This window comes from Gouania willdenowi, chromosome 7 (assembly GCF_900634775.1).
Source record: "Gouania willdenowi chromosome 7, fGouWil2.1, whole genome shotgun sequence".
NCBI lineage: Eukaryota > Metazoa > Chordata > Actinopteri > Blenniiformes > Gobiesocidae > Gouania > Gouania willdenowi.
In genome coordinates, this window is record NC_041050.1 from 30657559 (window position 1) to 30673585 (window position 16027).

Genomic DNA, 16027 nt, shown 5'->3' on the forward strand with positions numbered 1-16027 from the left:
CAGACAGCAACATCACAGTAATATAACATGCTCTGTTCAAAGCATATTACTGCAGCGCTTCTCTCTCTCAATGTGGCACACCTCAGCAGTAGCATCAACAACACAGTGTCACTTACAGCAGCCCACACGGAGGCTGCTGCGTGCACATGAACAACACATGCACCACAGAGTTCTAGTGTAACAATTACAAATCAAACATAATGTAAATCAAGCAGCATTAGTTATCTTTCAAGCAGAAAAGTTGCTGATTCCATTTTCTACTCCTCCAGACCATACACTGTAAAAAAGATGGCGCTCCAGCCCCGGGAAAGGGGCGGGGACTGTGAGCAACAGCTGTCAGACAGTCCATCAAACACAATCCTGGCTCTGATTGGTTCTTTTTGCTTGGTCGTGGTGCATTCTGGCAATGTGCCAAAGGCTGCAGGAGCAGCAGGGGGGACTCAATGAGCCTGTTTTTTCACACAAACTGCAAGTTTGATGTAAAGCTGTCCTTACATAGTGACAGCTTTAGCAAATATGACAAAAAGTCACTTTTATAAGAGTTGCAGACTGCACCTTTAACACCAGGTGTGGTGGATCAGTGTATCATCTTAAACATGTTGCATAAGTCATCAAATTTATGACAGCAAAATCATTCATTTTAAAGAATATACCTAAAAACACACTTTGAAGGTGTTTACTAAAACTTCTTTTTACTTTTTACTTCACACTGTAGATTTCATCATCAGCACAACTTTCTTGGCCAATCAAAAACTACAACTCTTCTTTTCTCAACACTGTGTTATTATTTATTGTTTTAATGGTGCACAGGAGTTGAATCTACTTATCAATAACAACTGTATTGCTTTAATTCAGAAGTCTTACTGTGAAATGCTAAGAATAGTTGGTGTGCTATGCTCACTTGACTGTCTATATTTGTCTGTGCTGTTTTTCCTGTTGTTTTTGTTTTTTTTTGTTTTGCATTATTCTCAGCTTAACCTTACATCAAAATTACAAGTGATTAAACAAAATTGGTTTCAGTTTTTAGAGCCCTTTTTTGTTGAAATAATGAAATGTAGAAAATACAAACTATGACAAAAGTTCATTAACAAAATTGATAACAATAATAATGCATTGGATTTTATAGAGCGCTTTATCATAGACACTCAAAGCGCTTTTCAGAATTAAGGCATTATTTTTTCACACCACACTTAGTGGTGGTAAGCTACATTCATACTAGGCAATGTGGGTGAAGTGTCTTGCCCAAGGACACAATGACAGATACCACTGGAGTGACTGTCCCCCACTGTGGCACCTGGAATTCTTGGTGGTCTCCCATCCAACTACTAACCGGGCCTAGACTTGCATAGCTTCCGAGATCTAAGGAGATCGGGCAATGACGTGCTGGTATGGTAGTCCTATTTTCTACTAACAAAGCCTATTCCTTTATGCGAACTGCTTCTTTTTTTATCACAGAGGAAGTGATGTCTCTATATTTAGAAAGTAGTGACCTTTGAAAGCCTGAACCTCTTTTATTTTTTTTCACCTTTTGCAGGTAGAGTACCTCCTAAAGAAGATCTGCATGGTTATGAGTATTGAGTTTAACTGTTTGGAGTTGGAGGACTTCCTTACGCAAGACAGAGTGCAAAACAATGGTGTCAGTGTGTGGGTTTTCCTGGAAATGATGAACTCTGGGAAGATCACCAAAGGAATAGATAAGAGTGTCATCAGCATGGCTATAGAGGAGGTTTACAGGGAGATCGTTGGTGACGTTCTCAAAGAGGTGAGAGCCTGCAGACATGCACTAGTGTTATGGAGTGAAACGTTGAAGTGCATGTAAGTGTGTGTGTGTGTGTTTGGTTTTATGCAGGGTTATCTGTGGAAAAAAGGCCATCTGAGGAGAAACTGGAAGGAACGGTGGTTCACTTTAAGGCCAAGCAACTTGTCCTACTACACCGGGGAGGATCGCAGAGACTGCCAAGGCAACATCATGCTGGATGGGAATTGCTGTGTGGAGGTAAGCTACTGTAAAGAAGCTTTGGATCTTTATTTCTGTAAAGGTTATAAATCATCCTGCTCATATGTATTATGGTAGCTTAGTTGAGGCTTGAAGTCTTGCTGCCTGGAAACGTTTCACCGCTCATCCAAGACGCTTCTTCAGCTCTGATTTCAGGGCCGTATTCCTAAAGATTCTGAGAATCGTCTCAGAGAGCTCCTAACTTAACCCAAACATTCCTAGCAAGGAGTCTTAGCTTAGGAGTGATTGGAGAATATTCTCAGAGAACTCTGTGCAAGGTATGGACAGAAACTCTTTTCTTAGTGAGGAGGTGTGGTTGACCCCGTTGCTGGGTATGAGTCAGCATTTCAAAAGCTGTGATTGGTTGATCCTAAAAGCTGGATTAAAAAATACTTTTGGTGATAATGGGCAAAAGATGGACCCTCAATAAATGTAATCATACAATCTAATCTTATGAAGACTAATTGTAAATAATATTTCACATAAAAGAAGATATCTGTGAAATGAATAAGTTATACTTTAAAATTATCCTACAAAATGTGTGAAAATGTAGACCCACTTGCACAGTATTCAAAAAGTGATAGTTCTATTTATCTGCTTATATTAATTGCCATGCTGGTAATTTTTGCACGTTCACCATTTCAACTCAATTTGGTATTAACAAGGGTAAAATGACTCAGTTTTCATCAATGTCTGTGATTGTTGAACGGCCTATTAGAAGCAGTGTTGGTTGGCTTTCAAATCTACCACAGACCAGTGAACAGCAATGGAGAAGAAAAGAACAAGGAAACCCAACTGGACAGACGAACAGTGTTTGCTTCTTGCTTTTGCTTGAAATCTCTTCCTGTTCACGAAGACGGCTTCATCTTCTGACGGCGCAATTATTCGTACGTGTCCCATCCATTACACCCACAACACCGGGAAATCCTGCCATGTCCATAAATGCCCTTTTGTGAGCTTGTGAAGTGCGGGCAATGAAATGAAACAAATTGTGTCACAATATGCGGTTGTGACAATGCTGTCAGTGTTTGGTTGATGACCCTGCTAATGGAGGGTTGTGGCAGACCCATGAATCACTGCTGCAGTATTACATTTCCCATGTTGCCAAATACCTCAATGTTGTGATGACTTTCATTTTGGGTGGTATTGCATTGTGGCGTTGGGTTGGTGAAGTAAGTGCATCTCTAATGAGATCAACCACAAACATGATTCCTGCATGATCCAATCTGTAGCGTTTCACTGTCATCCAGTGTTTGGAGAATAGCTCTCCTGCTTAGGAAACTCCTAAGCCACTTAAAAGTCCTCTTCCCTGTTTTTAACAGATCTCACCTTAGGCGCTCTCTTAAGAGCTAAGATTCTTTAGGAATACCTTTTATCTTTACTGGGATCTACTCTTCACTTTTAGGGGAAATTCTAAGAAGACATCATGACATCAAGAATTTTCTTAGAATTTGGCCACTAGGAGCAACTTTTTGCTCTAAGAATCTTAAGGAATACGGCCCCAGATCTTTACCTCTTAATTCTTATAACGGGGGCTTTTAACTTCATTAATGTCTGGATCTGAAAGTGATGATGATATACATCAGAGCTGGTATTCACAAAGCACTTTAAGGCTAAAAGTAGCTTTTAGTGAGGTCACCGTTAAAAAAATCCTAGAATTCCTTGAATTTTAAGATTTTAGATAGAATTTTTCCTTGTTAGAATAAAAGTAATTCACAAAGCATCTTAGCGTAACATAATGGCAGCGTGCTCAGTCTGTCCATTACGGCACGTTCAGAGCCTTGTATTGTTGCGCGATTTGTTCGCTCGCCGTGACCCTGAAAAGGAGCGAGCGGATTAAATATTTCTTAATGCAGTTCAAGTATGATCAGTTGATTTTACTCTCCATTCATTACTAGGACCACAGAGCGCTTTTTTCCCCTTTCTGTAACAACCAATCACTGCTTTTAGAAGACTGCATCATACCCAGCAATGGGGCCAACGGGGTCAACCAAAAAAACTCCTTCTACCACCTGAGGAACCTCGCTAAACTCCGCCCCACACTTTCTCTGCCCGACCCTGAAAAACTGGTACACGCCTTTGTCTCCTTTGGTTTTAAACTGTTTTACTAGTCATGTTTATTGTAGGTCTTACGCTTTCTTTGTAGCACTTTGAGATTTCTTTTATATAAAGTGCAATATAAATAAAATGTATTATTATTATTATTATTGCTAACCACACCTCCTCAGTAGGATAAAATTTTCTTTCTGTCCCTCCTTGCTCAGAGTTGCTCTCAGAAACTTCCTGAATCAAGATTCCTTGCTAGGGATCTTTTAGCTAAGTTCGGAACTTCGTGAATACGGGCGCAGGAGAATAAGACATTTGTATTTTGACATCATCACCTTGTCATGTTTGGACTTTTTTTTATTCAATACTATTTATTGAATTTTACAATAATGACATGACAATAATGAATAATTACAATCAAACAGATAACACGACACCCCTCCCTCCCCCAGACAGTCATACAATAAAAGAGCACAAAATTACAGAGGTATTAATAAAAGTAATTATAGTTTGAAGCGGCACGTAAAGAAATAATGAAATAAAGCAAACATAAAGAATAATGAAAATAATAATAATGATGATGATGATGATAAACTGTTAGCCTTGAGAGTGCTAATATATTTCCAGCCCACTATATGTACATTTTAGGGTAACCAGTCATCAGAACCATCACGTAAAGGTCATTGGAAGGGACTTCCACTTAGAGAAGTCTCCTCCCTTTAGAAGCAAATTCTTCAGGTCTGCAGGTAAATAATCTAGAAAAGGTGTCCAGATCTTTAGAAACAGATCATCTTTCCCCTTTAAGACAGCCTGTAATCTTTCATGAGGGAGGGTGCCAAACACCTCTCTGTACCAAAGGGTAACACTCGGTGGGGAATCTCTAATCCAATTGTGTAAAATGCATTTCCGAGCAATTACAAGAAGCTTCTCAAGAAGTTTGTAATGTATAGCAGGAAGGCATAGTACCCTAGAGGGAAGGCCAAGGTGGAAAACGCCGGGGTCTTTATTAATTTTTTACTTAAATATCTCGTTTATCTCCTTGGAAATAAACGTCCAAAATCTGGAGATCATCTTGCACTCCCAAAAGCAATGAAAGTATGTTGCCCTATCAGTACGGCACTTAATACATATGGAGGAAAAGGAATGATTCATGTTTCATTCAAGAGAGTAGTAGCCCTCTCATGGAGAAACACCAGAAGTCCAAGTGTAAGCAGGTGGTTGTCTGAATTATCTACAACTCTCCCCTTGGAAAAAATTACTTTCACAATGAAACAACATAATTTTCACCAGATATAGGACCCCTTCATCTGCTATGTATCGAGGACAGATTTGTCACATGTGATGGAAGAGCCTGGGGACAGGCAGTACCTAAAATTGCGGAAATATGTTTCTTGCTTTATTTTTTATTTTTATTTTTCCCATATAATGATCCAAAAAGGACTGATTCACTGACCTGATTCCCAACCAATATTTGGAATACCTCGAGGATGGGGTTGGGGTAGACGTTTGTTTAATACATGTAATTGTATTTCCTTGTGTCACACTTATGTTGTGAAAACAATAAAAAGAATGTTGGTTAAAGCACCGAAAAATCAATTTAGGAAAATTTGAATGAAACCGATTCAAGATCAAATAAATTGATGTTTTTGCTCTGCTTTACTCAACAGGCTGAATAGTGCAAAAAGTCAGGATGCAAAGCATGAGCCACAGATGAACGTTTTTTGTGACTTTTCCGCAGAAATCCGCCGATAATGATCTCAGCAATCTAACAGAGCTCAATCAAAATTGACTTGAATTGTCTGATAGCCTGACTCAATAAAGTGAGAATTATAAACATGTGAAGGAGCCATGCAGTTACATAAAAACATCTATTTTAAAAACAGGTGCTGCCTGATCGAGACGGGAAGAGGTGCATGTTCTGCCTCAAAACCCTCTCGAAAACATATGAAATGAGCGCGTCCGACACCAAGCAGAGACAGGAATGGACCACAGGTCAGAGATAACTCATAAAGTGGAGTCTGAATATTCAGAGTCTCCCTATTCCACTCATCATACATCATCATTCCCTTCAGCCATTCAAACAGCCATCAGGCTCAACGTGGATGGCAAGAAATCCCTCCACAAAGACCTGAAGTTGAAGCGTCGGGAACAGCGGGAGCAGCGGGAAAAGCGGCGGCAGTCCAAAGAGGAGGAGCTGCAGAGGCTGAGGGCCCTGCAGGAGGAACGGGAGCAGAAGTTGGGAGAGCTGGAGCTCCTGAAGGAGGCGCAGAAGCAGGCTCAGGCCCTCCTGGAGCAGGACGAGCTGAGGAGGCGCCAGCAGCACGAACAGCTCCAACAAGCCCTGCAGGTTCAGCTGCGTGAGGCAGAGGAGGTGAGGATGATGAGACAAAAGAGTCAATCAACCAAGGCTGGTTGTAATAGCATAATTAATAATTAATTACAATTGTGATGTAATTATAATTGTATTTGTAATTGGAAATATCTGTTGCAGTTTGTAATTATAATTGAATTTTAAGTGTGACTTTGTAATTGTAATTGTCATGGAAATTCTTTCAAAACTGTCAATTTGATTAAACGCAAAACATACGTAGTTAACAATTATTAAAATATGTTTCATTGTCTAACAAGGTAACCAGAGATGACAAAGAAATTAGATGATTGATAATATTTTTTTGTGTATTTTACAGCTGATTAAAGACATGAGTCAAAATTTACCCGTTATCATAGAGATGCTAACAAAAAGCTAACACAAGAGGAAAGTTATGTTTTATGTGCTTATTTACTAAAGACTCGATAATTGTGATTAATTGAATTTGAACCAGGAATGGGGTCAATTTTTCGGTTACAATTGCAATTTAAATTACCACTGTTAAATTACAATTACAGTTACCAGCATTTTTTTTTTCCAATTAAATTACAATTATCTTTTATCCTCAGATAGTCGATTACAATTATGTTCACAATTACTAAAGTTCGATTACAATTATTCACAATTACTGAGCCTGAAATAAATAACTTAATAAAAATGTAACCTTCCTCTTGTGTTAGCTTTCTGTTAGCATCTCTTATGATATTGTGTTCTAAATCAGCTGTAAAATACACTTAAAACAAATATCATCATCTAATTTTTCTCCTATCTAATGGTTATCTTGTTAGGCTTCCTAATCAATGAAAATATAGGTTTTAATACATTTTTTAAACGGTAAAATTTGGGAAAGCTTGATATGAAACTTATTTTAATATTTTGTTAACTACATATGTGTCGAACTGTACATAGAACTGTAACACGGTTCCCCACTTTTAAATTATAATTGACAATTTTTATAGACTTTTCATGGCAATTACAATTTCAAAGTCAATTACCTGAACTCAAATATAATTCAATTGTGATTATGACAGCAACCAATTTTTTTAATTATAAATAACGCAATTACAATTATAATTTACTGCAACCCTGATTTGAACTTTAGTAATTGGGAACTTAGTTGTAATTGACTTTTAGGGGGAAAATAACAATTGTAATTGGAAAAAATGTTGGTCATTGTAATCATAATTAAGTTTTAATTGACTTTCTGCTCAGGCCCGAGTCAGCATGCAGGCAGAGATGGCCCTGAAGGAGGAAGAGGCCGAGAGGCAGAGGAAGAGGATCCTGGAGCTGGAGGAGATGCAGAGGCGTTTGGAGGAGGCGCTGCAGCAGGAGATTAAAGCCCGACTGGACGAGGAGGCCTTCCGCTACGCTCAGGCTGGGTAACTGTGATTCACGCTCAGCAGCTCAGACGCCTCATTATGATTCTGAGGAAGTTGAACTTGCAGGAGAGGAACCCGTTATAAGCTACAGTCTTAAATTCAGTCCTTATTGGGAAGTGTGTGAGTTTTGGTTTTCTTCTGCTGCGCTCAGCTTGTTGGCTGAGGAGGAGGAGAAGATGAAGGCCCTGATGACTCTGCAGGAGGAGCAGGAGGATTACATAGTGAAGACGGAGAGGGAGAAGCGGGAGCTGAAACAGGAAATGGAGACCAAATCTCGGGCACTGGAGGAAGCACAGAGGCAGCTGGAAGAAGTCCGCGCCAACCGACACAGAGTGGATCAGGATGTGGTGGTGCGTTATCAAACATGGCAAATACATAGACAGCCATGAAACTTAAATAAAAGCAGATTTATTGGTAACACTTGACCTGACGTTTTATACATAAAGGCTGACATTATGCTGTCATTATTACGAATAAGATGTCACGAAGGCTGTCATTAAAGGTGCAGTCCGCAACTTTTTGCCCCCTCCCTCCCTCCCTGCTACTCTTTTGCCCTGCCTCCAAACTTTCCAAAGTCCCTCCCTCAGACGAGTTAACAAGCTAACGTTAGCCCAACAGCAACATCACAGTAACAGAACATGCACTGTTAAAAGCATATTACTGCAGCGCTTCTCTCTCTCAATGTGCACACACCTCAGCTGCAGCAGCAACAACACAGTGTCACTTACAGCAGCCCACACGGAGGCTGCGGTGAGAGAAAGTAGCATGAACAGCATGTGAACTACAGAGTTCTAGTGTAACAATTACAAATCAAACATAATGTAAATCAAACAGCAGTAATTACCTTTCTAGCAGGAAAGTTGCCAATTCCATTTTCTACTCCTCCAGACCATTCACTGTAAAAATGACTGCGCTCCGGGAAAGGGGTGGGGACTGTGAGCAACAGCTGTCAGCCAGTCTCTCAAACACAATCCTGGCTCTGATTGGTTCTTTTTGCGCGGTCGTGGTGCATTCTGGCAATCTGCCGAAGGCTGGAGAAGCAGCAGAGGGGACTCAATGAGCCTGTTTTTTTCACACAAACTACTAGTTTCATGTAAAGCTGTCCTTACATAGTGACAGCTTTAGCAAATATGACAAAAAGTCACTTTCATAAGAGTTACGGACTGCACCTTTAAGTGTTGTCTGTTACCCTAACCTCTAACCAAGGTTGGGGTCAATTACATTTTTCAATAACAATTACATCTTCAGTTATACGTGTGTATTGACAACTCAATTACAATTACGGTGACCTTAGAATTATTATTCTCCCCTCAATTACAATTACGTTCTCAGTTACTAAAGTTCAATTACAGCTAATCAAAATTACTGAGCCTTTAATAAATAAGCCCATAAACATAATCTTCCTCTTGTGTTAGCTTTCTGTTAGCATCTCTAATGTGTTTTAAATCAGCTGTAAAATACACTAAAAAATATTATCTATCATCTAATTTGTTTTTCATCTCTTGATTACCTTCTTTGGCTTCCTAATCAATGAAAATATTGGTATTAATATTTTTGGTATGGCCGTCTGAGCCTTTTTTCTGTCAGTATACCCATAGATTAATTTAATTAATTTTTAATGGTAATGGGAAAACTTGATATGAAACATAATTTTAGAATTATTAGCTACATATGTGTAAGCCATAGAACTGTAACATGATTCCCCGGTTTTTTGCTTAATATAATTGGAGTTGAAAGTTTTTATTTTCCGAATTTCCATGCCAATTACAATTACAAAGTATATTATCTCAACTCAATTACAATTTAATTGTGATTAAAACAGTAAAGTGTTTTCAATTACAATTATATTTACACCATACTTGTAATTAATCATCAATTACACAATTACATATATAATTGACCCCAACACTAACCCTACCCCACCTAACCCCACTAGATTTCTCCATCTAACCCAAAAAATACCAACATATCTCCAAAGGTGTCATAATTTAATGAACGACACTTAAAGACAGCCTTCATGACACCTTATCAATGCTGATGACAGCGTAATGTCAGCCTTATATATAAAACTTAAACTAAAGTGTTACTGCTTTATGTTGTCTTTGTTTGTTGAAGCCTTGTGTTTATTTACAACAGGCCGCTCAGAGGAAACTCCGTCAGGCGAGCACCAACGTCAAACACTGGAACGTCCAAATGAACCGACTGATGCGACCGATCGGACCAGGCGGTGCGTGTCTCTGTGAGCCTGGACTAACATGCAGAACAGTGAACTTTCAAACATTTCTATCATTAACTAAAAAACACGCCCAAATAATGCCATTGTAGCGACGCTGGTAACTTGTAGTCTTTTAACTCTAAAGTAAGTAAAGAATGCTGTAAATGTGTTTACAGCTCCGAGATCAGAGATTGCAGAGAAAACGTGTCGCATGACGCATGAAGGACAGCAACAACATGCACACACAGACATAGCAAATCAGAGAAAAACACAACAGTCAACACACCAAGACAGACCAGAGGAGGAAGTACAACATGTTCCTAAGAGCTACAGCTTCAAAACTGATGGGTCAAAAGTTTGGATTCTAGAACTTGTATAACGTTAGGTTTGAGGGCTCACACCGGGGGCCAAACCCGGCCCTTTAGAGCAGCGATTCTCAACTGGTCTCACCCCAGGACTTACATTTTGCCTCCGTCATTAAATCGCAAATTTTTTTATGATTCAACCAACCAAATTTAGTTTTTCAATATTAGCCTTTGAAAACACACACAAATCTATATTTTCCTGTACAACATGCATTTCACAGCATGCCTTGTTAGAATCAGAATCAACTTTATTGACCAAGAGTGTATGAATACACACGAGGAATTTGTTTTGGTGACCTGTGCTCTCTCAGATAGTGTAACATTAAATAATAACAATCAACTAGAATAAATAAAAATAAATAAAAAAAGAAGTATAAACATAAATATAAGAGTAGTTAGACTAATATGTGCAAACTAAATAAAAATACCAAGATAATAATAATATTAATAATAATAATAATAATGAAATAAAATAAAAATACAATAATAATAATAAGATAATAAAAGTTTCTGTCAAAATAAAAGACAAGTCCAACATGAGAGACATTAAGTATTTATTTATTTATTTTTAACCAGGTGTCCATGACCCACCCAGTACAGGTCCACGGCCTACTTTGGGGTCCCGACCAGCCATTTGAGAATCACTGCTTTAGATGATCTACTGTAACTTGGCCTGCAGGAGAAAGTAAAAATGACAGAGAATCACTTAGTAAATTACCAATTAATTCAGTTGGAGATACATTCAATGAGGGGTGCACGGTGGCTTAGTGGTTAGCACGTCCGCCTCACAGCAAGAAGGTCCTGGGTTCACTTAGGTCCTTTCTGTGTGGAGTTTGCATGTTTTCTCCGTACAGCTTGGGTTTCCTCCGTGTGCTCCGCCACAATCCAAAAACATAGTTTGATTGGAGTCAGTAAATTGCCCGTAGGAGTGAATGTGAGTGGTTGTTTGTGTCTGTGCTGTGTTGCGTTGCCCTGGTATGGACTGGTGCCCTGTCCAGGGTGTACCCCCGCCTAGCATTCATTCTGAGCTGGAGTTGGGCCCCGGCAGACCCCTGCAACCCTGAAAAACCGGAACAAGCGGGTCTGAAAATGGATGGATGGTGTATTCAATGAGACTGCACAATTTTTGCAGGGATCACAGTTTTTTTTTCATGCTGATATCACATGATGGTAGTCATTTTAAATCTCAAATTGTTGAAATTCTTAGGGTCAATTCTTGATTTTTCAGTTTCAAGTAAATTTAAGTAAATAACCTGTGACATCGGTCACTTATTGCTTGGATATTATTGGTGCCTTCCTTACATACTTCATATATCATTTATATGTAAAAATACAAACTAGAGTACAATATTAGTAATCTGTGTGGTCCACTTGAGATCAAACTTTGGCCCCTGGACTAAAATGAGTTTGACACCCCCCGCTTTAGAGTTTCACGGAGACCGTTCACCTGATTTGAACCATATACCTGTAAAATCAGGCTTGAAATATGAACTGGGAGTTAAATTCAATTGTTTTAAGGTGAAATGGTAAAACATTGTCACTATCCAAATATCTATCACCCATACTGTAGTCTGTAACTACCTTATGTCAAGTCCTAAATCTGATTATTTTCCTTGTTTTGCAAATTAATATTATATAACATTTAATTGTTTATCCAGGACAGGAACCCTTCACAGAGTTTCTGTCACTGTTAGGGTAAATTGTAATTGCATTATTTATAATTAATCACAATTATGGTTGATAATTGACTTTGTAATTGTAATTGCCATGAAAATTCTATACGCAAAACTCAGGAACCATGTTACAGTTCTATGTACAGTTCCATGTAGTTAACAATTATTAAAATATGTTTCATATCAAGCTTTCCCAAATATTACCATTTAAAAAAATATTAAAACCTATATTTTCATTGATTAGGATGCCTAACAAGGTAACCAATATATAGGAAAGAAATTAGATGATATATATTTGTTCTTAGAGTATTTTACAGCTGATTTAGGAGTTGTTGTTATAAGAGATGCTAACACTAGAGGAAGGTTACCTTTTATTAGGTTATTTATTTCATGCGCAGTAATTGTGATTAATTTGCTTTTCTGTTTCAGAGAAAAGACCATCGATAGGCGTCTCCTTCCCAGCATTCCAGATTCCAGCGCAGCGAGACCCCGGGCTGCGTGTCAGGGGCAGACCAGGGTCTGAGGATGAGGATGAGGAGAGTAAAGAAAACGTTAACAACAGCTCTGAAGACAACGTGGAGAAACGCCACTCCCAAGCGTCCAATGGAGAGATGGACATCCCCTGAACGCACCAATCAGAGCGTGCCGTGATCACCTCAGGGTCTCTGAGTGAGAAGTTAAATGAAGACAAGTCGTAGTAATGCGTGAATAGAAAGAGCAGCAGGACATCTGCACGTAAAACTTAATTCACAGTACTAGCATTGTTACAGTGAGTTTACTGACCTCGTGTTATAGACAGAAAATGTTTAAACAATTTAATAACAGTGCATTTTAAATATTAATACCTCAGAGTACTGGGAACTAAACTAAAAAAAACTAGCTGTGAGGTTTGATGGGTAATGATGTATGTTTTTTACAGTGGTACATCTTCAGGTATTTACACCAGTATTACAGTTTCAGTTCTGATGAACAGAAAAGAGCAAGGCTGAAGTTTTTATTGTTTTTATTGTTTGTAAACAATTTCTCATAAATTAAACAAAAATGGTTACATGTTTATTTCTGAGCCTACTTTGACTATGGTGTCCTGTTTGAGCAAGTATAAAAGATGGCTGGATGCAAGTTGAAGACCTTCCATTTTCTACACGTTACACTATAATAAAATATAGAAATCAGACAACCATTAAAAGCTAGACATAAGAATGACATGATACAACCCACATAACTAAACAACGTTCAACTAAAACAGACCAAGTGGGGTTACAAAAACAGACCGACTTTAAATGTCAAAGGAAACTCAGTGGAAAGGTCTGCGTCACAGTGCTGAACCAGCAAACTGCACTTCCGCTTTGGTTTTAATCTGAAACAATTTCATTTTTGACTCCCCCATGTGGCACAGGTGCTGACTCCTCCCACTTCTGATGAGGCTGATGTGAGCCAACAGAGACATCCCCTGACTGAACATACAAACTACACTGGTGTTTATCAAACCAGAGCAAACATCTCCACAATCTTTGAATTTAGTCTCATTTTCTCTCTCTTTCCTCTCAGACATCAACAATTCTTACATTTAGGAAAACCTTTGATTAACACTCAGATAGCAAAGTGCACAATCAGACCAAATATCTGGACAGGCTTCATCTCCACACAAAGGAATATTTCCTATTTATGCTGTGATTGAAAGTTGATGATTATTAAGACTTGTTAAAACCTGATATGTTACAACAATCCGGAATGTACCAAGACCTAAATTGTTATGTCTATGGATACAACCTGATATGTTAAAACTAGTCAATAGAGTAACAAGATGCTGAGCCCAAAGCGTAAAAAGTTTTTGCCAGGCAAACAATTTTCCCCTAATAGTGTAATAATTTATTACATCATTGTGTGTCAATGATTTATGGATTACAGGCTTTATTGCTTCAGTGTAGGGGGTAGTGTCACACACAAATGATTGTGCGTAAATATGTTTATATATCGCCCAGCCCTACCCCAGAGACGTTCTAGAATTAGTTTTTGATCATGTTAGTTGTTGCCAGGATTAGTGCACACATGTGACAGGATGTGCCAGCTCAGATATTTTTAAACTGCATTTTATTTTACTAGATTTCTATTTGAGAAAGTGAAAGTACAGAATACGGTTGTTTAAGATTGTGTGTGGTGTCACATATGCAAGTGCTGGCCTGCATCATTGAACACTGCATTAGCCTTGCATTAGCATTAATGGTAGCCGAGTATTAGCATTTCCTAGCATTAGCAAAAGCATTTGTTAGCATTAGCTTAACATTAACCCAGCATTAGCATTAATGTTAGCCGAGCGTTAGCATTTCCTAGCATTAGCAAAAGCATTTGTTAGCATTAGCTTAACATTAACCCAGCCTTACCATTAGCTAGCATTAGCACTAGCTGCCTTAACTAACATTACCATTAGCTTAGCATAAGCCTTAACATTAGTCTAACATTAACATTAGCCTAGCATTAACCTAACATTAGCATTAACCTAGCACAGGGGTCTGCAACCTGAGGCTCCGGAGTCTTGTGTGGCAATTTGACTCTTTTGCAATGGCTCCCTATAGCTTTGAACAAATATGTTGAAATGAAAAATTGTTATTGTCTTACAGAGGGTATTATTGATTAATGACCTTCACACCAAATAAAATCGTGATATAACAATTTGTCAACCTAAAAATTAAATCGCATCGTACAATAACTGCTACCTTCCTACTTCACTTCCTGCAACATCTACCCAACATCAACTTTCCTTTCACCTTACGTTTAAAATCCCTGGTAAGATAACTAAATCAACTAAAAGACTATTCTGGAAAAAAATACATATTTTAATTGTGTGGGGGACAGCTTCATTTATTTTTGGCAGATGCCGTATCAATATACCGACATTCTATCTGTACGCAGCGCCCCTCATTGGCCAGTTTAGGTCATGTGACTAAAACTAAACCTAACTCTAACTTTAAAAATTGTTGCAATATAGAGTTATAACCTAACCCTAGACGCTACGTACGTGTACTTCGGTAAACGTACCAATAGCACTGGGGGTTGTCTGTATGGCAACCGTACCAATAGACACTTTCTTTATTTTTTGTAGCCCTTAAAATACATGAACTCAAAAAAAATCTTTTTTCCATAACAGTATTCAATATTATTTTAACTGTAAAAAAAAAGGTTGGAATCCGTTGAAGACTGGCTAAACAGCTGAAGTTCAAAGTTGAAGCTGTTAAATCTTAAAATGCTGAAATTCCAAATCGAAATGAATGGTAATTTTTTTTAACAAAAAAATTTTTTTTTCAAAATGTATGAAAGTTACCAATCACAAAAGTACAAGCACACCTGTATTGAATTTTCGAAGTGTCTATTGATACGGAAACTTATCAATAAATAAAAGGGTTAGTGGGGTAGCTAAAAATAAATTTGAGCTAAAATAAAACTGATGGTACTTTAAGTCACATGGTGCACCTATCATGTCACCTAAACTGGCCAATGAGGGGCGTTCTGTATGAATAGACTGGCAATTTCTGTATGAATAGTCACAGCCTTGAATTTGTGGCACGTTTTGCTGTCTTAATTGTCAAAATCGAGTGGAAACGCGCCAAAACTGTGACGGAAGTAAAAAACAGATAACAATAGTGAGGATGTCCCCTGTATCATCACTATTAAAACTTTTCAAAAATACATTCTTAATCACTATTTATTTACTTATTTTTAATGATTAATTACTAGACATTTCAGGGGACCTCATTTGAAATCCATGCGACCCCACTTGAGGTCACGACCCCAAGGTTGAAAAACCCTGTCATAGGGATCTAAACAGTCGCCTGTTTACTTCTGTAAAGCTGCGCAATGCTATGCTGTAGTTTCGCTATCAGTAGGAGTGTGTGTCCCCAAATAAAAGTCCAAACAGGACCTTGACTGGTCACTGTGTTGGGTGAGAGGGTGAGGGGAGGGGAGGGCTGTGTGTTCTGGCATGTGACGC

General features: G+C 38.4%; 1 protein-coding gene across 4 annotated transcripts in view; it reads left to right on the forward strand.

Moving 5' to 3' along the window:
• LOC114467060 (differentially expressed in FDCP 6 homolog) overlaps positions 1 to 13098 on the forward strand; it is a 20664-nt gene extending 7566 nt beyond the window's left edge. Inside the window, exons 4-11 of one of the 4 annotated variants that reach the window (XM_028453056.1) lie at positions 1535 to 1762; positions 1850 to 1996; positions 5926 to 6034; positions 6115 to 6413; positions 7623 to 7789; positions 7941 to 8139; positions 9926 to 10028; positions 10181 to 10584. In XM_028453056.1, the coding sequence (XP_028308857.1) occupies positions 1535 to 1762; positions 1850 to 1996; positions 5926 to 6034; positions 6115 to 6413; positions 7623 to 7789; positions 7941 to 8139; positions 9926 to 10028; positions 10181 to 10383 (1455 nt within the window). In that variant the 3' untranslated portion in view covers positions 10384 to 10584. Of the gene's footprint in view, positions 1 to 1534; positions 1763 to 1849; positions 1997 to 5925; positions 6035 to 6114; positions 6414 to 7622; positions 7790 to 7940; positions 8140 to 9925; positions 10029 to 10180; positions 10586 to 12471 lie in introns of those variants that run through there. The other 3 variants (XM_028453058.1, XM_028453059.1, XM_028453057.1) reach the window with 3 other exon arrangements.
• Positions 13099 to 16027: the final 2929 nt, after the last annotated feature.